General features: G+C 49.3%; 1 protein-coding gene across 1 annotated transcript in view; it reads left to right on the forward strand.

The window, feature by feature from the left end:
• Nucleotides 1–24,018, forward strand: part of LOC138301432 (saoe class I histocompatibility antigen, C alpha chain-like) — a 248,416-nt gene that overhangs the window by 195,082 nt on the left and 29,316 nt on the right. Inside the window, exons 5-6 of the mRNA XM_069241924.1 lie at nt 7,457–7,570; nt 19,468–19,497. Of these exons, the coding sequence (XP_069098025.1) occupies nt 7,457–7,570; nt 19,468–19,497 (144 nt within the window). The remainder of the gene's footprint in view (nt 1–7,456; nt 7,571–19,467; nt 19,498–24,018) is intronic.

Below are 24,018 nucleotides of genomic sequence, written 5' to 3' on the forward strand. Positions count from 1 at the left end.
AGTAGGTCTGCCCGAAGGCTACAAAGCAGTGAGTGTCCCGTGGGCTGTGGTGTGATAGTAGGTCTGCCCGAAGGCTACAAAGCAGTGAGTATACCGTGGGCTGTGGTGTGATAGTAGGTCTGCCCGAAGGCTACAAAGCAGTGAGTATACCGTGGGCTGTGGTGTGATAGTAGGTCTGCCCGAAGGCTGCAAAGCAGTGAGTATACTGTGGGCTGTGGTGTGATAGTAGGTCTGCCCAAAGGCTACAAAGCAGTGAGTATACCGTGGGCTGTGGTGTGATAGTAGGTCTGCCCGAAGGCTACAAAGCAGTGAGTATACCGTGGGCTGTGGTGTGATAGTAGGTCTGCCCAAAGGCTACAAAGCACTGAGTATACTGTGGGCTGTGGTGTGATAGTAGGTCTGCCGAAGGCTACAAAGCAGTGAGTATACCGTGGGCTGTGGTGCGATAGTAGGTCTGCCCGAAGGCTGCAAAGCACTGAGTGTCCCGTGGGCTGTGGTGTGATAGTAGGTCTGCCCGAAGCCTACAAAGCAGTGAGTATACCGTGGGCTGTGGTGTGATAGTATGTGTGCCTCGAAGTCTACAAAGCAGTGAGAATACCGTGGGCTGTGGTGTGATAGTAGGTCTGCCCGAAGGCTACTAAGCACTGAGTATACCGTGGGCTGTGGTGCGATAGTAGGTCTGGCCGAAGGCTACAAAGCACTGAGTATACCGTGGGCTGGGGTGTGATAGTAGGTCTGCCGAAGGCTACAAAGCAGTGAGTATACCATGGGCTGGGGTGTGATAGTAGGTCTGCCCGAAGGCTACAAAGCACTGAGTATACCGTGGGCTGTGGTGCGATAGTAGGTCTGCCGAAGGCTACAAAGCAGTGAGTATACCGTGGGCTGTGGTGTGATAGGTCTGCCCGAAGGCTACAAAGCAGTGAGTATACCGTGGGCTGTGGTGTGATAGTAGGTCTGCCCGAAGGCTACAAAGCAGTGAGTATACCGTGGGCTGTGGTGTGATAGTAGGTCTGCCCGAAGGCTGCAAAGCAGTGAGTATACTGTGGGCTGTGGTGTGATAGTAGGTCTGGCCGAAGGCTACAAAGCAGTGAGTATACCATGGGCTGTGGTGCGATAGTAGGTCTGCCCGAAGGCTACAAAGCAGTGAGTATACCGTGGGCTGTGGTGTGATAGTAGGTCTGCCTCGAGGCTATAAAGCAGTGAGTATACCGTGGGCTGGGGTGTGATAGTAGGTCTGCCCGAAGGCTACAAAGCAGTGAGTATACCGTGGGTTGTGGTGTGAAAGTAGGTCTGCCTGGAAGGCTACAAAGCAATGAGTATACCGTGGGCTGTGGTGCAATAGTAGGTCTGCCCGAAGGCTACAAAGCAGTGAGTATACCGTGGGCTGTGGTGTGATAGTAGGTCTGCCCAAAGGCTACAAAGCAGTGAGTGTCCCGTGGGCTGTGGTGTGATAGTAGGTCTGCCCGAAGGCTACAAAGCAGTGAGTATACCGTGGGCTGTGGTGTGATAGTAGGTCTGCCCAAAGGCTACAAAGCAGTGAGTGTCCCGTGGGCTGTGGTGTGATAGTAGGTCTGCCCGAAGGCTACAAAGCAGTGAGTGTCCCGTGGGCTGTGGTGTGATAGTAGGTCTGCCCGAAGGCTACAAAGCAGTGAGTATACCGTGGGCTGTGGTGTGATAGTAGGTCTGCCCAAAGGCTACAAAGCAGTGAGTGTCCCGTGGGCTGTGGTGTGATAGTAGGTCTCCCCGAAGACTACAAAGCAATGAGTATACCGTGGGCTGTGGTGTGATAGTAGGTCTGCCGAAGGCTACAAAGCAGTGAGTATACCGTGGGCTGTGGGTCTGCCCAAAGGCTACAAAGCAGTGAGTATACCGTGGGCTGTGGTGCGATAGTAGGTCTGCCCGAAGGCTGCAAAGCACTGAGTGTCCCGTGGGCTGTGGTGTGATAGTAGGTCTGCCCGAAGCCTACAAAGCAGTGAGTATACCGTGGGCTGTGGTGTGATAGTATGTGTGCCTCGAAGTCTACAAAGCAGTGAGAATACCGTGGGCAGTGGTGTGATAGTAGGTCTGCCCGAAGGCTACTAAGCACTGAGTATACCGTGGGCTGTGGTGCGATAGTAGGTCTGGCCGAAGGCTACAAAGCACTGAGTATACCGTGGGCTGGGGTGTGATAGTAGGTCTGCCGAAGGCTACAAAGCAGTGAGTATACCATGGGCTGGGGTGTGATAGTAGGTCTGCCCGAAGGCTACAAAGCACTGAGTATACCGTGGGCTGTGGTGCGATAGTAGGTCTGGCCGAAGGCTACAAAGCACTGAGTATACCGTGGGCTGGGGTGTGATAGTAGGTCTGCCGAAGGCTACAAAGCAGTGAGTATACCGTGGGCTGTGGTGTGATAGTAGGTCTGCCCAAAGGCTACAAAGCAGTGAGTATACCGTGGGCTGTGGTGTGATAGTAGGTCTGCCCAAAGGCTACAAAGCAGTGAGTATACCGTTGGCTGTGGTGTGATAGTAGGTCTGCCCAAAGGCTACAAAGCAGTGAGTATACCGTGGGCTGTGGTGTGATAGTATGTGTGCCTCGAAGTCTACAAAGCAGTGAGAATACCGTGGGCAGTGGTGTGATAGTAGGTCTGCCCGAAGGCTACTAAGCACTGAGTATACTGTGGGCTGTGGTGCGATAGTAGGTCTGCCCGAAGGCTGCAAAGCACTGAGTATCCCGTGGGCTGTGGTGCGATAGTAGGTCTGCCCGAAGGCTGCAAAGCACTGAGTATCCCGTGGGCTGTGGTGCGATAGTAGGTCTGCCCGAAGGCTGCAAAGCACTGAGTATACTGTGGGCTGTGGTGCGATAGGTCTGCCCGAAGGCTACAAAGCAGTGAGCATACCGTGGGCTGTGGTGTGATAGTAGGTCTGCCGAAGGCTACTAAGCACTGAGTATACTGTGGGCTGTGGTGTGATAGTAGGTCTGCCCGAAGGCTACAAAGCAGTGAGTATACCGTGGGCTGTGGTGTGATAGTAGGTGTGCCTCGAAGTCTACAAAGCAGTGAGAATACCGTGGGCAGTGGTGTGATAGTAGGTCTGCCCGAAGGCTACAAAGCAGTGAGTATACCGTGGGCTGTGGTGTGATAGTAGGTGTGCCTCGAAGTCTACAAAGCAGTGAGAATACCGTGGGCAGTGGTGTGATAGTAGGTCTGCCGAAGGCTACAAAGCAGTGAGTATACCGTGGGCTGTGGTGCGATAGGTCTGCCGAAGGCTACAAAGCAGTGAGTATACCGTGGGCTGTGGTGTGATAGGTCTGCCCGAAGGCTACAAAGCAGTGAGTATACCGTGGGCTGAGGTGTGATAGTAGGTCTGCCGAAGGCTACAAAGCAGTGAGTATACCGTGGGCTGTGGTGTGATAGTAGGTCTGCCGAAGGCTACAAAGCAGTGAGTATACCGTGGGCTGTGGTGTGATAGTAGGTCTCCCCGAAGGCTACAAAGCAGTGAGTATCCTGTGGGCTGTGGTGTGATAGTAGGTCTCCCCGAAGGCTACAAAGCAGTGAGTATACCATGGGCTGTGGTGCGATAGGTCTGCCCGAAGGCTACAAAGCAGTGAGTATACCGTGGGCTGTGGTGCGATAGGTCTGCCCGAAGGCTACAAAGCAGTGAGTATGCTGTGGTGTGATAGTAGGTCTGCCCGAAGGCAACAAAGCAGTGAGTATACCGTGGGCTGTGGTGTGATAGTAGGTCTGCACAAAGGATACAAAGCACTGAGTATACTGTGGGCTGTGGGTCTGCCCAAAGGCTACAAAGCACTGAGTATACCGTGGGCTGTGGTGTGATAGTAGGTCTGCCCGAAGGCTACAAAGCAGTGAGTATACCATGGGCTGTGGTGTGATAGTAGGTCTGCCCGAAGGATACAAAGCAGTGAGTATTCCGTGGGCTGTGGTGTGATAGTAGGTCTGCCCGAAGGCTACAAAGCAGTGAGTATCCCGTGGGCTGTGGTGCGATAGTAGGTCTGCCCGAAGGCTACAAAGCAGTGAGTATACCGTGGGCTGGGGTGTGATAGTAGGTCTACCCGAAGGCTACAAAGCAGTGAGTATACCGTGGGCTGTGGTGTGATAGTAGGTCTGCCCGAAGGCTACAAAGCAGTGAGTATACCGTGGGCTGTGGTGTGATAGTAGGTCTGCCCGAAGGCAACAAAGCAGTGAGTATACCGTGGGCTGGGGTGTGATAGTAGGTCTACCCGAAGGCTACAAAGCAGTGAGTATACAGTGGGCTGTGGTGTGATAGGAGGTCTGCCCGAAGGCTACAAAGCAGTGAGTATACCGTGGGCTGTGGTGTGATAGTAGGTCTGCCCGAAGGCTACAAAGCAGTGAGTATACCGTGGGCTGTGGTGTGATAGTAGGTCTGCCCAAAGGCTACAAAGCACTGAGTATACTGTGGGCTGTGGTGTGATAGTAGGTCTGCCGAAGGCTACAAAGCAGTGAGTATACCGTGGGCTGTGGTGCGATAGTAGGTCTGCCCGAAGGCTGCAAAGCACTGAGTGTCCCGTGGGCTGTGGTGTGATAGTAGGTCTGCCCGAAGCCTACAAAGCAGTGAGTATACCGTGGGCTGTGGTGTGATAGTATGTGTGCCTCGAAGTCTACAAAGCAGTGAGAATACCGTGGGCTGTGGTGTGATAGTAGGTCTGCCCGAAGGCTACTAAGCACTGAGTATACCGTGGGCTGTGGTGCGATAGTAGGTCTGGCCGAAGGCTACAAAGCACTGAGTATACCGTGGGCTGGGGTGTGATAGTAGGTCTGCCGAAGGCTACAAAGCAGTGAGTATACCATGGGCTGGGGTGTGATAGTAGGTCTGCCCGAAGGCTACAAAGCACTGAGTATACCGTGGGCTGTGGTGCGATAGTAGGTCTGCCGAAGGCTACAAAGCAGTGAGTATACCGTGGGCTGTGGTGTGATAGATCTGCCCGAAGGCTACAAAGCAGTGAGTATACCGTGGGCTGTGGTGTGATAGTAGGTCTGCCCGAAGGCTACAAAGCAGTGAGTATACCGTGGGCTGTGGTGTGATAGTAGGTCTGCCCGAAGGCTGCAAAGCAGTGAGTATACTGTGGGCTGTGGTGTGATAGTAGGTCTGGCCGAAGGCTACAAAGCAGTGAGTATACCATGGGCTGTGGTGCGATAGTAGGTCTGCCCGAAGGCTACAAAGCAGTGAGTATACCGTGGGCTGTGGTGTGATAGTAGGTCTGCCTCGAGGCTATAAAGCAGTGAGTATACCGTGGGCTGGGGTGTGATAGTAGGTCTGCCCGAAGGCTACAAAGCAGTGAGTATACCGTGGGTTGTGGTGTGAAAGTAGGTCTGCCTGGAAGGCTACAAAGCAATGAGTATACCGTGGGCTGTGGTGCAATAGTAGGTCTGCCCGAAGGCTACAAAGCAGTGAGTATACCGTGGGCTGTGGTGTGATAGTAGGTCTGCCCAAAGGCTACAAAGCAGTGAGTGTCCCGTGGGCTGTGGTGTGATAGTAGGTCTGCCCGAAGGCTACAAAGCAGTGAGTATACCGTGGGCTGTGGTGTGATAGTAGGTCTGCCCAAAGGCTACAAAGCAGTGAGTGTCCCGTGGGCTGTGGTGTGATAGTAGGTCTGCCCGAAGGCTACAAAGCAGTGAGTGTCCCGTGGGCTGTGGTGTGATAGTAGGTCTGCCCGAAGGCTACAAAGCAGTGAGTATACCGTGGGCTGTGGTGTGATAGTAGGTCTGCCCAAAGGCTACAAAGCAGTGAGTGTCCCGTGGGCTGTGGTGTGATAGTAGGTCTCCCCGAAGACTACAAAGCAATGAGTATACCGTGGGCTGTGGTGTGATAGTAGGTCTGCCCAAAGGCTACAAAGCAGTGAGTGTCCCGTGGGCTGTGGTGTGATAGTAGGTCTGCCCGAAGGCTACAAAGCAGTGAGTGTCCCGTGGGCTGTGGTGTGATAGTAGGTCTGCCCGAAGGCTACAAAGCAGTGAGTATACCGTGGGCTGTGGTGTGATAGTAGGTCTGCCCAAAGGCTACAAAGCAGTGAGTGTCCCGTGGGCTGTGGTGTGATAGTAGGTCTCCCCGAAGACTACAAAGCAGTGAGTATACCGTGGGCTGTGGTGTGATAGTAGGTCTGCCTCGAGGCTATAAAGCAGTGAGTATACCGTGGGCTGGGGTGTGATAGTAGGTCTGCCCGAAGGCTACAAAGCAGTGAGTATACCGTGGGTTGTGGTGTGAAAATAGGTCTGCCTGGAAGGCTACAAAGCAATGAGTATACCGTGGGCTGTGGTGCAATAGTAGGTCTGCCCGAAGGCTACAAAGCAGTGAGTATACCGTGGGCTGTGGTGTGATAGTAGGTCTGCCCAAAGGCTACAAAGCAGTGAGTGTCCCGTGGGCTGTGGTGTGATAGTAGGTCTGCCCGAAGGCTACAAAGCAGTGAGTATACCGTGGGCTGTGGTGTGATAGTAGGTCTGCCCAAAGGCTACAAAGCAGTGAGTGTCCCGTGGGCTGTGGTGTGATAGTAGGTCTGCCCGAAGGCTACAAAGCAGTGAGTGTCCCGTGGGCTGTGGTGTGATAGTAGGTCTGCCCGAAGGCTACAAAGCAGTGAGTATACCGTGGGCTGTGGTGTGATAGTAGGTCTGCCCAAAGGCTACAAAGCAGTGAGTGTCCCGTGGGCTGTGGTGTGATAGTAGGTCTCCCCGAAGACTACAAAGCAATGAGTATACCGTGGGCTGTGGTACTATAGTAGGTCTACCCGTAGACTACAAAGCGGTGAGTATACCGTGGGCTGTGGTGTGATAGTAGGTCTGCCTGAAGGCTACAGAGCGGTGAGTATACCGTGGGCTGAGGTGAGATAGTAAATCTGCCCGAAGGCTGAAGGCTACAAAGCAGTGAGTATACTGTGGGCTGTGGTGTGATAGTAGGTCTGCCTGAAGACTGCAAAGCAGTGAGTATACCGTGGGCTGAGGTGTGATCGTAGGTCTGCCGAAGGCTACAAAGCAGTGAGTATACCGTGGGCTGAGGTATGATAGTAAGTCTGTCGAAGGCTACAAAGCAGTGAGTATATCGTGGGCTGTGGTGTGATGGTAGGTCTGTCCGAAGGCTACAAAGCAGTGAGTATACCATGGGCTGTGTTGTGATAGGAGTGCAGTGTGGAGGGTTTTGCAGCATGGGTGTTTTCTAGATTCCCATACTATGCACATACCCCGCCATCTAGTGGTTGGAGTCTGTGCTACTTGTTTTGTTCTCACATGTTTTTGTGGTGTGACAGGAGTGCAGTGTGGAGGATTACAGAGCAGCGAGTATCCCTGGGGCTGTAGTAGGATCAGACCACTGTTCCCAGGCCAGGCTGTAGCTCTCTCTGACTCTTTACTCTAAGATCTTCATACCTGGCAGGTGTCATTGGTACTGCATCTTAAATCATATCTTGAAATGATGTCTGCCCTGTACCTAAGCTCCTGTCTGTCTCTGTCCCACAGAAGAGAAATCTCCTCCAATGGGGGTGATTATCGGAGGATTCATTGGAGCCTTCGTGGGTGTTGGGCTGCTCGCTGCTGTTGCTTGGGTTGTCTACTCGATGATGAAAAAGTCAGGTAAGTAGATTCGATTTGATATTCCTAGAGGGAGGTTCCAATACTTGCTGATTCATGTGTGGGGGATGCAGGTTAATACCGTCTGCCACTTGAAGCCGGGGTGGGGATACATGCATGCTTCTAGATCTGCATGCTTTACATGGAGGTGGGTGGAGCTGGGGTGGGGGTACATGCATGCTTCTAGATCTGCTTGCTTTACATGGAGGTGGGTGGAGCACGGTGGGGGTACATGCATGCTTCTAGATCTGCTTGCTTTACATGGAGGTGGGTGAAGCCGGGGTGGGGATACATGCATGCTTCTAGATCTGCTTGCTTTACATGTAGGTGGGTGGAGCAGCGGTGGGATAAATGCATTCTTCTAGATCTGCTTGCTTTACATGGAGGTGGGTGGAGCAGGGGTGGAGACACATGCATGCTTCTAGATCTGCTTGCTTTACATGGAGATGGGTGGAGCAGGGGTGAGATACATGCATGCTTCTAGATCTGCTTGCTTTACATGGAGGTAGTGGAGCCGGGGTGGTGGTAAATGCATGCTTCTAGATCTGCTTGCTTTACTTGTAGGTTGGTGGAGCAGGGATGGGATAAATGCATGCTTCTAGATCTGCTTGCTTTACATGGAGGTGGGTGTAGCAGGGGTGGGGGTACATGCATGCTTCTAGATGTGCTTGCTTTACATGTAGGTGGGTGGAGCAGGGGTGGGATAAATGCATGCTTCTAGATCTGCTTGCTTTACATGGAGGTGGGTGGAGCAGGGGTGGGGATACAAGCATGCTTCTAGATCTGCTTGCTTTACATGGGGGTGGGTGGAGCAAGGGTGAGATACATGCATGCTTCTAGATCTGCTTGCTTTACATGGAGGTGGGTGGAGCACGGGTGGGGGTACATGCATGCTGCTAGATCTGCTTGCTTTACATGTAGGTGGGTGGAGCAGGAGTGGGATAAATGCATGCTTCTAGATCTGCTTGCTTTACATGGAGGTGGGTGGAGCAGGGGTGGGGATACATTCATGCTTCTAGATCTGGTTGCTTTACATGGAGGTGGGTGGGTCAGGGGTGGGATACATGCATGCTTCTAGATCTGCTTGCTTTACATGGAGGTGGGTGGAGCAGGGGTGGGGGTGCATGCATGCTTCTAGATCTGCTTGCTTTACATAGAGGTGGGTGGAGCAGGGGTGTGGGGGTACATGCATGCTTCTAGATCTGCTTGCTTTACATGGAGGTGGGTGGAGTGGGGGGTACATGCATGCTTCTAGATCTGCTTGCTTTACATGGAGGTGGGTGGAGCAGGGGTGGGGGTGCATGCATGCTTCTAGATCTGCTTGCTTTACATGGAGGTGGTGGAGCCGGGGTGGGGGTACATGCATGCTTCTAGATCTGCTTGCTTTAAATGAAGGTGGGTGGAGCAGGTGTGGGGGTACATGCATGCTTCTAGACCTGGTTCCTTTACATGGAGGTGGGTGGGGCAGGGGTGGGGGTGCATGCATGCTTCTAGATCTGCTTGCTTTACATGGAGGTGGGTGGGGCAGGGGTGGGGGTACATGCATGCTTCTAGATCTGCTTGGTTTACATGGAGGTGGGTGGAGCAGGTATTCCTTGTTGCTGCACAGCTGATGCAGGGTCATTGACTGCACTATTTCACTGCTCTATCTCCAACCTCCAATGAATAAACAAATCCTAAAGCAGCCCAGAATTGTAACAGTCTTTAGTTTTGTCAATCCTATCGACTAGTCTTCGGCCAATGAAAATTGGCACCCATGTTTCAGACATTCTGATTGGCTGCTTAGCTAAAACATCCCAAGCCTTCCTGGACCAGCTTCGAGTAAGATGTGCGGAGCTCTAGGAGACTGTGGAAGGCGGTAAAGCACAGAGTCTACTGTGGGTGTACTCTGACAGCGGTGCCTTCAGAAAGAGTGCAAAGCAAGGAATATACTTTGAGCTCTTATGTGAGAGCAGTCCCACGAGAGACACAATACGTTAGATGTTGTGATAGCAGTGCCCTGACAGGGTACAAGGTACTGTGTGCTGCGGTGTGATAGCAGTGCCCTGAGAGGGTACAAGGTACTGTGTGCTGTGGTGATAGCAGTGCACTGAGTAGATTAGCACTAACAAGAAACAATCAATGAATGGTGCACAACAAGATCACAACCTCAGAAAGGCAATAGAAAAGTATGCCACAACAGAGTACATGACCAAGCATCACACAGAAGGAGAGAAATCGGGGAGAATATTATCTCGACTATCCAAAGAAGATACCAGAAGTTCCAATATCACCCCTTTATGTTATCATAGGCTCACAAGAAAATGTTAACAAGGCCTTTGTTAAGCCTGTGGTGAGGATTCTGTTCCCACCCTCTACACCGTCCCCTGGCTAGCCGCTGATCAGAGGAGTACTGTGTTACATGCATGCAGAGCCTGTGTACTTACAGCCACACGTGCTACAAGCTGATGATGTCACTCACCCTCTAAGCATCTGTTCATAGCATGTAGTGCTGTAGATTCACACGTGCCACCTGCATCCCCAGAAGCCAGCGCTTGCTACGGGTATCTCCAGACAGCATGATTATTTACATACCATGCATGGCCACTATACTGGCCTGCTCCCTACTCTATACCTACTCACGTGCTGTTGGATAGGTTTCCATGCACAATGACTACTGGAAAGATCACAAGCAGAGCATCCACCAGAAAGATCATTACTAAAGGTAAGTAGCTTTTTATTTTTGGGTTCAGGGGCTGGATCAAGAGTCTTTCCACTTGTGTTTGAAGCTGGAAACAAAAATGTCCACTCTTAGAAACTCAACAGTAGATGACAAGGACTATCATGTGGGTCTGCAACAGAAATAATGCTGTGAACAGGCATTTACTAGTAGGTGACTGACAGCTACAGGTAAGTAACGTGTTCCTTCTATAGTCCTGGTGTCCCTCCATCCTCAGCACTGTGGTTGTGCTGATTTCTTCAAGCTTTTAAAAATGAACACGTGCCAGTGGTTTAACAAAGGCCCCCGCAGTGTCCGGGGAGGGAGGGGGCACTCCAGAGGGTGGCCCTCAGCACAGAACACTGTGCACGGGCGGAAGGCCCGTGTCTGAGTCCAGGGGGGAGGGGCCCTTCCATGTATTTTGCAGCCCCCCCCCAGGTTTGTTACTCCACTGACCTGTGTCTCCAAAGAAATGGTGTATCGTGGAATTGCTTCCTAACAAGGTTTGAATCTTACAGGCAGTAGTCATTTACACTTTCAGGCCAGGGCTGAGAGCATGTTTTATGTCTGCACGATTGTTGGGCTTAGGCTGTCAGGTGCCAGTTTAGTTTTCCTTCTGCTTAGCTCAAGTAGAAGATGTTTTACTGTAATTGTGAATCTGGCTGTTGCCACAGCTGCACGCGGTGTGCTAACAAAGGTCACTGCGTGTCTGTGGAAACTGTATGGGCCATACATTGAGCTGGTATCTTGTCTGCCTTCTGTACGTGGGGGCGCACCTTGTATACAGTTTCATGCAGATAACTGGGGCACATGTAGTGAGTGTAGAAGGCATGTCGACAATAAAATAATGCAGTTTTGCCCCCCCCCCCGTCCTGCACCCTCTGTTTATCTTCTGTAAAGCCAGAAGGAGTGAGAACTCGATTAAAACACCAAAGAAAACTGCAGCAGAAGCGTTTGAGAGCGACCAGAGTTACATGTAAGTGAACTAATTCACACCCCACATTAGATCTTTCATAGACAAAGACACTGTGACCCTCTTACCCCAGTCCAGGGGACTCCCAGGAGAGTGTACAGAGTGAGGCATTCTGTGTCTGCAGAGCTTGGCAGCCTGGGGCCACAGGGGCCCAGACACCCCACTGTATCCAAGAAGGGGGTAAACAGTAACCAAAGTACCCTAAATACTCGTATGTCCAAAGACGTGCTGGTCCCCAGATGTTTGAGAGGTGTAAAAGTTTAACTTTTAACTGAGGAATGGTGCTATCATGTGACTCGGATGAGGGGGTATGAACAGCACCACTTTCCTGTTCTCTGACTGGTGATGAGATGTGACATCCTTGCACTGGAGGCAGTAGGTGACTCTTGGAGAACTCTGCCTGTGGGGAGACTTGAGGTCACTGGAAAGGTGACTTCATCAGGCGTGTGGTTTTGAGGCTGTTACATGGGGCAGGCTGCCCAGGTGGATAGTATCAGGGGGCTTGTGTGAGGTGTGCCACCCCCAAATAAATACGTTCTTGGCTAGTAGTTGGATCTGGGGTCCCTGAGTTGGGTTTGCTATACCTGTGTCAATTTTGTTTTCTCAAAGTGATTTCACAAAGGGGTTTTTACTCGTTCATTTTTTTGGATCAGTAACTTAAACATATTTTGGCCCAGATTTACAAGGTTTTGCACTGGGGTTCCACCATTTTTCTGACGCAGCCCCAACTCAAAATCCTTTTTGGTATTTACAAAGCCACTCAAATGTTGTTTTGTGGGTCTTAGTAAGAAAAGATAAAGCAACATAGAACATTCTGCTGCTTCATGTTATTTTAAGTCAGGGAGGCATCCCGTGGATGGCGCGTGGGCGTTCCTATGCACCCACCCATGAATCTTGAAGCAAACCCACATTTACAAAGATTTTGCATCAGGTTTGCAGCACTTTTTTGAAGCAGCCTCAATGCAAAATCATTTCTGGTATTTACAAAGCCACACAAATCTCAATTTTTGTGGCTTTGTAAGAAAAAACAACAAAACACAGCGCATTGTACTGCCTTACGTAACTTTGATTCAAGCAAGCGTTTTATGGGAGGTGCATAGTTGTTCTTGTGCATCCGCTCATGGACTTTGACGTAAACCTCTATTTACAAAGATTTGTAGACCTATATTTGGCAAAATGAATTGCCTGCCTGAGGCTGCCTTACGTAGGAGAAATATGTGTTCGATGGCATGTGTGGCTGTAGGTACACATGCTCTGCATATCTCCAGCCTTCTAGTAGTGGGTTTGAAGTGTTATAAGTTGCTTTGCTTCAAAGAAGCATTTCTGAGCCATGGATCGAGTGACTCCTCCTTCTCGGTGATACTGCGCATGGGCATCAAGTTCTTGTTAGATTGTTTTCTCTCCGCCGTTACTCTGGTTTGAAACTTTCCTTCCGTCTATCCTATATTCAATGCTATTGTTCTTTTAATCGCAAATTTCCATCTTCTGCGTTCGTACTTTGCAAATCTTCGGGTCCAGTTCCGACCAAGCGCTCTTCGGGGTGGGCCTTGTCTGGTTTCGGACTTTCCTCCGCATGGTACTGAAGAGAATGTCGATCTGATGGAATGGATACTGTTTTGTTTTTGCCCTCGGTACCACTCCAAATTCCCCCAAGTCCATCATCATCAGGTTTGTAATCTGTGTCTTTCTCCCGATCAGCAGGAGGCTCCCTGCAACGCCCGCAGATCCTTCTGATCAAAGAAGACCCTTTGAGATCCAAGAGCACGTAGGCTACAGATGCCACACAGATACCCGGAAGACACAGCGGACATCTTTAGGGAAGAACATGCACAGGAGGAACCCGAACAGGAGGAGGCCTTCTCCATTCAGAACTAGTACTCTGACTTCTAGTCTGACATCGAGAGTCAAGACATAACACCGGCGCAGACAGTACTGTGACCCCTCCTTCTCATACCAATAATTTAAAAATACTACTTAGAGAGGTCACCTGACCACTACTGCCACGGGCCATAGTCGGTCCCGGAAATCCACTTTCGCTGTACCTCCTCTCAGCTTGGTATCGAAACTAGCCGAGACTGGACCTGCGTCTTCAGCCTTGACCTCCTCCACCTCGCTCCAAACAGCTACCGAGCACATCATCTCCGAGCTGAACCACTTCTGCTACAGCTTCGGCACTGAAAAAGGCTCACCGACTGAAACCGTTGGCCGAAAACACAGGAGACCACTCCTATGGAGCATCTGAACTTGAGCCAATCCTAGACTACACCAACTCCAATCGAGCCGTTATTGGAAGTTATGGACGCTAAACAGCGCCGCCTCCAGGAAGGGACATTGTTGCTTCTCCCCCTGTGACCTTTAAGAGGAAATTATAATTTAAAAAGGCCTTGGACACTTCACCACCTCCGTAAAAGGCCTTTAAGGACAAGGCAACCACTTCTTTGCCTAGGCCTTGGCCTTATCCTCCTCCTCCTCCACCTCATCCACCTTCCTCACCACCTCCAATTTCAACCTCTCCTTCACCCCCTTCCCCTTCTCGTTCTCCTACCTCTCCTACTGCAAGAGATCTCACCCCTCGGGGTTCACCATTGTTTTGTTGGAGAAGACTTAGGTGGTATACTTCCAGGCCCAGACCCATGGGATACATACAACCCCGATCCCGTGATCAGTACTGATCCAGACTTGTATCCCGCACTATCTGACCCAGAAGATACTAGCAGTTACCAGGAGGTCATAGCAAGGGCAGCTGCCTTTCATAATGTTCAACTGCACAGGGACCCAATAGAACAGGATTTTCTATTTGACACTTTGACCACTACACATAAGGATATCCAGTTCCTTCCAATGCTCTGGGGCATGATTCGTCATGCAGGCGATATCTTTAAAGAGCCAATCCGCTCGAGGATTATAACTCCTAGGGTGGACAAAAAGTGTAAGCCTGCTCCTTCAGACCCACTATACATCAGGTCTCAGGTTCCACCATGTTTGGTCAACAGATTGTCTCAGAAGAACTGTCAATCTCAAACATTTCAATATGCTTTGCATTAGATGTTGCAGACACAGTTGCACGGGGATAAACACCAGCATACTCCTAAGAAGAGATGCATGGCTTAGATGCTCAGCTTCAAACCAGAAGTGCAACAAGTGGTGCTCAACATGCCCTTTGACAAGGAGCATATTTTTGGCCCTCACGTGGACTCCACACTTGAGAAGCTAAAGAAGGACACTGACACAGCAAAGGTTATGGGCGCTCTGCAGTCTCAGGTGCATAGAGGCAATTTTCGCTGCCCCACATTTAGAGGCGGTTATAGAGCAACAACCTCTGAACCGTCTACCTCACAACCAAGGCTACCCTCCTCCTCTTACTCTAGAGACTTGTTCAGAGGAGCCTACAAAGGCAATAATAAGAGAGGCCTATGCAATAGCACTGCCATCCATGGCTCTTCCTCATCAGCTAATCACTGACTACATACATCTCCCCAAACCCGCACCACACCAGTGGGGATGAGGTCAGGATTACTAACATAATGGACACACATAATTGAACCTATGGGTCCTCTCCATTCTCCAACATGGCTATTGTCTGCGGCTCACTTCCATACCGCCAAACATTCCCCCGTGCTCCCACAGGTTATCTCAGGAACAGCTCACCCTTCTAGAGGAAGAGGTACGATCTCTTCTCAAGGGTGCCTTAGAGCCTGTCCCATTGCAATACCTGGGAACAGGAGTAGACTCCCAATACTTCCTCATCCCCTAAAAGGCAAAATGCTCAGACCTGTTCTGGATTTCAGACTGTTAAACCATTGCGTTCCCTCAGAACACTCATATGGTCACTCTTCAAAGATGTTATTCCACTCCTTCAACAGGGAGATTTCATGACAGCTCTAGGCTTAAAGTATGCCTACTTCCACGTGCCCATCAACCCTGCACACCGGAAATACCTAAGGTTTGTGGTGGCAGGAGAACATTATCAATTCAGAGTCCTGCCTTTTGGAGTCACAACCGCTCCCAGTGTATTTACAAAGTGCCTAGCTGTAGTCTCAGCACACCTCAGAAGGCAAAATCAATACATGTATTTCCTTACCTAGACAACTGGGTCATCAATGCCAGCACACTACAGCAGTGTCAATCCCACACTCAAAACACAGTAAACCTACTTCACAAGTTAGGGTTCACAATCAACGTTCTCAAATCCCATCTACAACCTCTTCAGATTCAACCATATCTGGGAGCCATTCTCAATGCAGAGTTGGGGTTAGCATAACTTAACCCAGCACTCATTCACAATTTTCAGCTAATGCTTCCCCAATTTCAGTAAAGAACACCCCTACACTACCAAAACTGTCATGCTTCTCTTAGCGATGATGGCATCCTGTATTGCATCATTCCTCACGCCAGACTCTACATGCGTCCCTTACAGCAGTGTCTGTCTCCTCAGTGGTCTCAGTCACTGGGTCACCTTCAGGTGTTGGTGACCGCCATACTCACCGCTCTCTGTAATGGTGGAACACCACCAACCTGTTGAAAGGAACGGCTTTTCTGGACCCTGTGCCTCAGCTCATTCTGACCATGGACGCATCCCTGACGGGTTGAGATGCGCATCTTCAGGATCTCACAGTGCAGGCCCTCTAGGATCTCAATCACCGAACCATGCACACCAATTATCTGGAGTTTCAGGGACTATTTCTAGCCCTGAAAGCTTTCTTTCCTCACCTGTCACACAAAGTTGTCTTAGTCCGGACGGACAACATGACAGCTATGTATATCTACAAAAACTGGGAGGGACACAGTCATCCCAGTTGTCACAACTTGCTCAGACGATATGGAAGTGGGATGGAAGTGGTCTGTCCACCACCACATTCACTTAGTGGCAGAGTAGGAACGGACAACAACTTTGCAGACCTGCTCAGCAGGATGCATCAACAACTCCATGAATGGGGACTCCATCCACAAGTCCTTCAAAAATACTTCCAAAACTGGGGAACTCCTCAAATAGACCCTTTCACCACAGCAGAAAACACAAAATGCCCAAGCTTTGGATCCAGGTATCCACGCCCTCTCTCCAAGGACAATTCTCAATGTATGAACTAGTCAGGGATATTTCCTTATGCTTTCCACCTCTCCCTCTCATTCAATTCTTGGTTTGGAAATTGAGACAAACGTTCCAACCTGATCCTTGTGGCTCCCACCTGGGCACGACAGCTATGGTTCACTACTCTTCTGGACCTCTCGCTGGTCCCCCACGAGAAGCTCCCCAACAGGCAATATCTTCTCACTCAGGAACGAGGACAGATCAGACATACAGATCCCAAGTCACTCAACCTTGAGCTACGGCTCCTGAAGTCGTAGGGTTTGGTTATCTACAGTTACCTTCCAAATGTATGAACATTCTTAAGGAAGCTCGTAGACCAACAACTGGAACATGTTATGCTGCAAAATGGAAACGCTTTGTTCGCTACTGTCAGACCAAACACATTCACCCCATTAAGGCTTCAGTCCAAGGCATTGTTTGCTATATTCTTCACTTGCAGAAAGCCAACTTGACTTACACTTCTATTCATCTACACCTTGCAACCACAGCCGCATATTTACAGATCAGAATCCCAGTCATTAAAGGCTTCATAGAAGGTCTTAAGAGTCATTCCACCCAGAATCCCTCCAGCACCATCCATGAATCTTAATATTGTGCTTACCAGGCTCATGGGACCCCCTTTTGAGCCTCTTCATTCATGCCCCATTCAGTTCCTTTCCTGGAAAGAGTCATTCTTAGTCGCAATCACATCACTCAGACATTAGTGAGCTCCAGACCTTAACAATAGAAGAACCTTTCTTGCAGATACACAAAGACAAAGTGTTCGTCGTACAAACCACAAGGTTTTTACCTAAAGTGGTTTCTCAATTCCATATCAATCAAACCATTGAGTTACCGTTTTTCTTCCCACATCCTGACTTAGTTGCACAAAGAGCCCTTTACACTTTAGATGTCGAACGGGTGCTCATGCACTACATTGACCGGACTAAACACTTCAGGAGAACTAAACAGCTCTTTGTAGCGTTTTCTGTTCCTCATAAGAGTACCCGATATCTAAAAATGGTATAGCCGGCTGGATAGTTAAATACATACAAACATGTTATGCTAAAGCAAAAAGACAGCCACCAGTAGCTCCTAGAGCACATTCTACTGGGAAAAAGGAGCCACCATGGCTTTCCCAGGGAACATCCCTTTAGCTGACATTTGTAAAGCAGCTGCTTGGTCCACACCACATACATTCACAAAGCCTTATTGTGTAGATATTCAAGCACGTCAGCTAGCCAATGTACGGCAAGCTGTACTAAGAACACTTTTCCAAACAACTGTAACTCCCACAGGCTAGCCACCGATTTCATGGAGAGACTGCTTGAGCATGTGTGTCTACAGCCACACATCATCGAACGGAAAATGTTACTTACCCAGTAGACATCTGTTCTTGGCATGTAGTGCTGTAGATTCACATGCACCCTCCTGGATGACTGTGGCCATTCCAGTTGTCTTACATTTGTATATATTTTACATATGTACATACATTTGCATAAACATCTTTCTCTATACTTTCTTTATACTCTCTCTCTCACCCCCTTGTGGGAAAAAAATCTAACAAAGGACTCGATGCCCATGCGCAGTATCACCGAGAAGGAGGAGTCACTCGATCCCATGACTCAGAAATGCTTCTTTGAAGAAAAACAACTTGTAACACTCTGAACCCAACGCTAGATGGCAGGAGGCATGCAGGGCATGTGAATCTACAGCACTACATGCCACGAACAGGTGCCTCTTGGGTGAGTAACATTTTCATTAGTCCTCCTTGTTATTCCCTCTTTGCCTGTGTGCCACATTCTGCAGCACACTTGCGAATAGAAAAAAGCCTCAAAGGATCATTTCTGTGCAGGAAGGTGGGCCTTCCTCCACAAAAACTATCCGGCCTGTAACACAGACACCTTGCAGCATGGTTCAAGGCAGCCTAAAGGATGGCAGCGCACGGAGGGAGCAGAACTGCTCCTTTTCTTTGAATGTATGACTCCGTTCTGCTCTCTTCAGATGACGCTATGCAGAAACTTTGCTTGCTGCAGGGCTTTGAAGCACTTCTTTGTAAAAATGTCCCCCAGAGGCTGGTTTACGAATAAAGTAGCACATATGCACCCATAGAAGTATCCCTTGAATGGATGCAAATTTACTACTTCTTAGAATTCACAAACATTGGCAGCAGTACGCTTGGAATGCTACGCCATTCTCAGGTTTCCAGGCACGCTACTCACAGTCAAACACCCAAAATGTAATGAGGCAAATGTTTCAAATAGTCTAACCACTGGCAATCCCTCGGGGTAATAATCCAAATCATTGTTCTTTGCCCACTGTGCCACTCCAGACTCTATTTAGGATTTAGCAGACGGAGTGAAGGCAGAGGGGGTGGAGGAGACCTTTCCTGCCTTTACTCCTCCCGCCAAATTTAGAGATGGCTGCCCCTCAGCAGACATCTTTATACACTGGCAGGCCCCGCTGTCATGGCGGTTTATGCCAGTGGAGGAAAAGTTTAATGGATGGCTCCATCAAACATGGCATCTGGCCGTTAGTTATCCAAAGTTTTTGTTTTTCAAAAACAAACTCACAAAGCTGGAATATGTCTTTGAAAAATATACAAAATAATGATCCCCCCACATCAGTATTCTTCCGTGGTGTGGGGTAATTTCTCTAAAAAAGCCATCTAACCGTCCACTCTAACTACGGTCAGACGGCCTACTTCCGATGGTACCTACTCCATCAGGCTGTCGAAAGACGTTTTACCCTGACAAAGTAAAATGTACTCTGTTGGAGTAAAACCTGTGGTCTGTCCAACTCATAATCAGGCGGCAGGCCTTGTGTTTGGCCGGTTGCTACAGACACCTGTCCATCAAACTGTAAACCCGCCCCAGAGACCTGCCTGATGCAAATCACCACTGACCCTTCTCCTTGTGGGAAGAGTCCACCGAGGGCCCTGGTCACCTCACACATTCACCCTATGGCCCAATGCATTTTTAGTTGGAAAATGTGATATTTACACCCCCTAAATCTCACTTGAGCTACACCCCTGAGGCTCTGCTCCCCTCGCCTCTCTCTGCTCCAGTCTCCTAATATAACCATTTGTGAACACCCATTGAGAGGATTGGCTGAGTCACTGCTGGGACCTTAACACTCATGAAATGTGTTTTATTTTTCAGGAAAATCGACCTACACTGCAGCAAAGCAAGGTGAGTGACTCCTAACTTGTTTGTGATGAGTTTTGCTGGTTCTCTGAGAGCGATTATGAGAAGACATGGAATGTTCTCTTGACTCTTAAATGACAAAATGAAGGGAATATTAGCAAAGAAACCAGAACATCCTGAGTGGAAGCAGCAAGTCTGTCTGTATCAGAAACTGCTTATTGTCAGCAATGCATCCATGAGTCAGAGGGGTGGTGGAGTTTACAGGTTAAATGTAGTTAAATACATGTTCGTCATCCTACCAATACCAGAAATACTTAACAATGACTACAGAACCTGTGCTTAGTTGTGTCACTGGGTTCTAAACCACAACTGCTTCCCGAGCTGTTAACCGGACTGATGCATGGCCAGAGTGTGTGTCATGCACATAGTTGCACATATTACCCAGACTGGTGCATGGCCAGGGTGTGTGTCATGCACATACTTGCACATATTAACCGGACTGGTGCATGGCCAGGGTGTCTGTCATGCACATAGGTGCATATATTAACCAGACTGGTGCATGGCGAGGGTGTGTGCATGCACGTAGGTGCACATAGTAACCAGACTGGTGCATGTCCAGGGTGTGTGTCATGCACATACGTGCACATATTAACCGGACTGGTGCATGGCGAGGGTGTGTGTCATGCACATAGGTGCACATATTAACCGGACTGGTGCATGGCCAGGGTGTGTGTCATGCACATACGTGCACATATTAACCGGACTGGTGCATGGCCAGGGTGTGTGTCATGCACATAAGTGCACATATTAACCAGACTGGTGCATGGCGAGGGTGTGCGCATGCACGTAAGCGCACCTAGTGTAGGAGGCTGGCCTGGTTTGTAGTGGTACTTACACTCTGCACCAGGTCCAGTTATCCCTTATTAGTGTAGAAGAGGTGTCTAGCAGCTTAGGCTGATAGAAAAGGTAGCTTAGCAGAGCAGCTTAGGCTGAACTAGGAGACGTGTGAAGCTCCTACTATACCACTGGTGTCATATGCACAATATCATAAGAAAACACAATACACAGATATACTAAAAATAAAGGTACTTTATTTTTATGACAATATGCCAAAAGTATCTCAGTGAGTACCCTCAGTATGAGGATAGCAAATATACACAAGATATATGTACACAATACCAAAAATATGCAGTAATAGCAATAGAAAGCAATGCAAGCAATGTACAGTCACAATAGATTGCAATGAGAGCACATAGGTATAGGGGCAACACAAACCATATACTCCAAAAGTGGAATGCGAATAACGTATGAACCCCAAACCTATTTGAGCTTGTAGAGGGTCGCTGGGACTGTAAGAAAACAGTGAGGGTTAGAAAAATAGCCCAGCCCAAGACCCTGAAAAGTGGGTGCAAAGTGCACCTAAGTTCCCCAGAGAGCACAGAAGTCGTGATAGGGGAATTCTGCAAGGAAGACCAAGACCAGCAATGCAACAACGATGGATTTCCAGATGAGAGTACCTGTGGAACAAGGGGACCAAGTCCAAAAGTCACGATCAAGTCGGGAGTGGGCAGATGCCCAGGAAATGCCAGCTGTGGGTGCAAAGAAGCTGCCACCGGATAGTAGAAGCTCTGGATTCTGCAAGAACGAAGAGGACTAGGAACCTCCACTTTGGAGGATGGATGTCCACATCGTGAAGAAGCTTGCAGAGGTGTTTTCGTGCAGAAAGACCGTAAACAAGCCTTGCTAGCTGCAAGGGTCGCGGTAAGGGTTTTTGGATGCTGCTGTGGCCCAGGAGGGACCAGGATGTCGCCAATTGCGTGAGGAGACAGAGGGGGCGCCCAGCAAGACAAGGAGCCCACTCAGAAGCAAGCAACACCTGCAGAAGTGCTGGAACAGGCACTACGAAGAAGAGTGAACCGGAGCTCACCCGAAGTCACAAAGGAAGGTCCCACGACGCCGGAGGACAACTCAGGAGGTCGTGCACTGCAGGTTAGAGTGTCGGGGACCCTCCTCCCCAGCCCTGACACCTTTTTCCAGAGGGAGAGGGTGTAACACCCTCTCTCTGAGGAAGTCCTTTGTTCTGCCTTCCTGGGCCAGGCCTGGCTGGACCCCAGGAGGGCAGAAACCTGTCTGAGGGGTTGGCAGCAGCAGCAGCTGCAGTGAAACCCCGGGAAAGGTAGTTTGGCAGTACCCGGGTCTGTGCTAGAGACTCAGGGGATCATGATCTTAGACATGTTACATGGCCATGTTCGGAGTTACCATTGTGACGCTATACATATGTAGTGACATATGTATAGTGCACGCGTGTAATGGTGTCCCCGCACTCACAAAGGCCGGGGAATTTGCCCTGAACAATGTGGGGGCACCTTGGCTAGTGCCAGGGTGCCCACACACTAAGTAACTTAGCACCCAACCTTTACCAGGTAAAGGTTAGACATATAAGTGACTTATAAGTTACTTAAGTGCAGTGGTAAATGGCTGTGAAATAACGTGGACGTTATTTCACTCAGGCTGCAGTGGCAGGCCTGTGTAAGAATTGTCAGAGCTTCCTATGGGTGGCAAAAGAAATGCTGCAGCCCATAGGTGTAGGAAAGTACCATCTTGCCTGGCATGTTACCCCCATTTTTCACTGTATATATGTTGTTTTAGTTGTATGTGTCACTGGGACCTTCCAACACAGGGCCCCAGTGCTCATAAGTGTGCCTGACTGTGTTACCTGTGTAGTGACTAACTGTCTCACTGAGGCTCTGCTAACCAGAACCTCAGTGGTTATGCTCTCTCATTACTTTCAAATTGTCACTAACAGGCTAGTGACCAATTTTACCAATTTACATTGGCTTACTGGAACACCCTTATAATTCCCTAGTATATGGTACTGAGGTACCCAGGGTATTGGGGTTCCAGGAGATCCCTATTGTAGGAGGCTGGGCTGGCTTGTAGTGAGTACCAAGGGGTACTTACACCTTGCACCAGGCCCAGGTATCCCTTATTAGTGTAGAGGGTGTCTAGCGGCTTAGGCTGATAGATAATGGTAGCTTAGCAGAGCAGCTTAGGCTGAACTAGGAGACGTGTGAAGCTACTACAGTACCACAAATGATTATGCACAATATCATAAGAAAACACAATACACAGTTATACTAAAAATAAAGGTACTTTATTTTTATGACAATATGCCAAGAATATCTCAGTGAGTACCCTCAGTATGAGGATAAGAAATATACACTTTTAGGCCCATGTCACCACCTAAGGTCACACACTGCAACCGGTGTTGTTCCTGCATCAAACAAATGCCTATTTCAGATCCCCAGGGGTCTCTATTAGGTTTTTAGGTCTCAAGTAAAACTCCATTACTTGTGATATGTTTTGTAATCCGGAAGAGATGGAAACACTGTGAAGACTAGGTCCTCTGATGCAGTGTATGGTGCCACTACTGGTGAGGGGGGTGACGTGCATGGAATGCTCTGGGGCAGAGCTCAGTGCAGTGATATTTAATGAATGGAATGCCCTGTGACGGGAATGAGTGCAGTGTATGGTGCCACTACTGATGAGGGGGGTGACTTCCATGGAATGCTCTGGGGCAGAGCTCAGTGCAGTGATATTTAATGAAAGGAATGTCCTGTGACAGGAATGAGTGAGTCTATGGTGCCACTACTGGTGAGGAGGGTGACTTCCATGGAATGCTCTAAGGCAGAGCTCAGTGCAGTAATATTTAGTGAATGGAATGCCCTGTGATAGGAATGAGTGAATGTATGGTGACACTACTGGTGAGGGAGGCGACGTCCATGGAATGCTCTAGGGTAGCACTCAGTGCAGTGATATTTAATTAAAGGAATGCCCACTGACAGGAATGAGTGCAGTGTATGATCCTGCTTGTTGAGTGAGGTTTGAATTTCATTAAATGCCTTATAACCAGGATAACAGTAAGATGTCGAATGTGCAGTGTCCTTTGTCAGGGTGAGTGCCCTGGTATGTTGCACTGAATGCTCTAAGATAGAGATGAGTGCAGTGGTGTGTGCTGCATGGAATGCCCTAGTGCAGGAATGAGTGCAGCGGTGTGTGCAACATGGAATGTCCTAGTGCAGGAATGAGTGCAGTGGTGTTTACTGCATGGAATGTCCCAGTGTAAGACTGAGTGCATTGGCGTGTGCTGTATGGGATGTCCTAGTACAGGAATGAGTGTAGTGGTGTGTGCTGCATGGAATATCCTAGTACAGGGATGAGTGCAGTGGTGTGTGCTGCATGGAATGTCCCAGTGTAAGAATGAGTGCATTGGTGTGTGCTGCATGGAATGTCCTAGTACAGGAATGAGTGTAGTGGTGTGTGCTGCATGGAATGTCCTAGTACAGGAATGAGTGTAGTGGTGTGTGCTGCATGGTACAGGAATGAGTGCAACTATTACTATTCCTGGGGTGCTATCCGAGGAGCTCCCCCATCCCAGAGGAGTGTGTGAGGTGCATTGCTGTTGGCTGACAGTAAGCCCGCAGCACTGGCTGGGGGTAGTGTGTACTATAGGTAGGAAACGGGGGAGGGCCATCATTATAAATAAGGCTGCCTTACCTAGCGGTG

Source organism: Pleurodeles waltl, chromosome 6, assembly GCF_031143425.1.
Source record: "Pleurodeles waltl isolate 20211129_DDA chromosome 6, aPleWal1.hap1.20221129, whole genome shotgun sequence".
NCBI lineage: Eukaryota > Metazoa > Chordata > Amphibia > Caudata > Salamandridae > Pleurodeles > Pleurodeles waltl.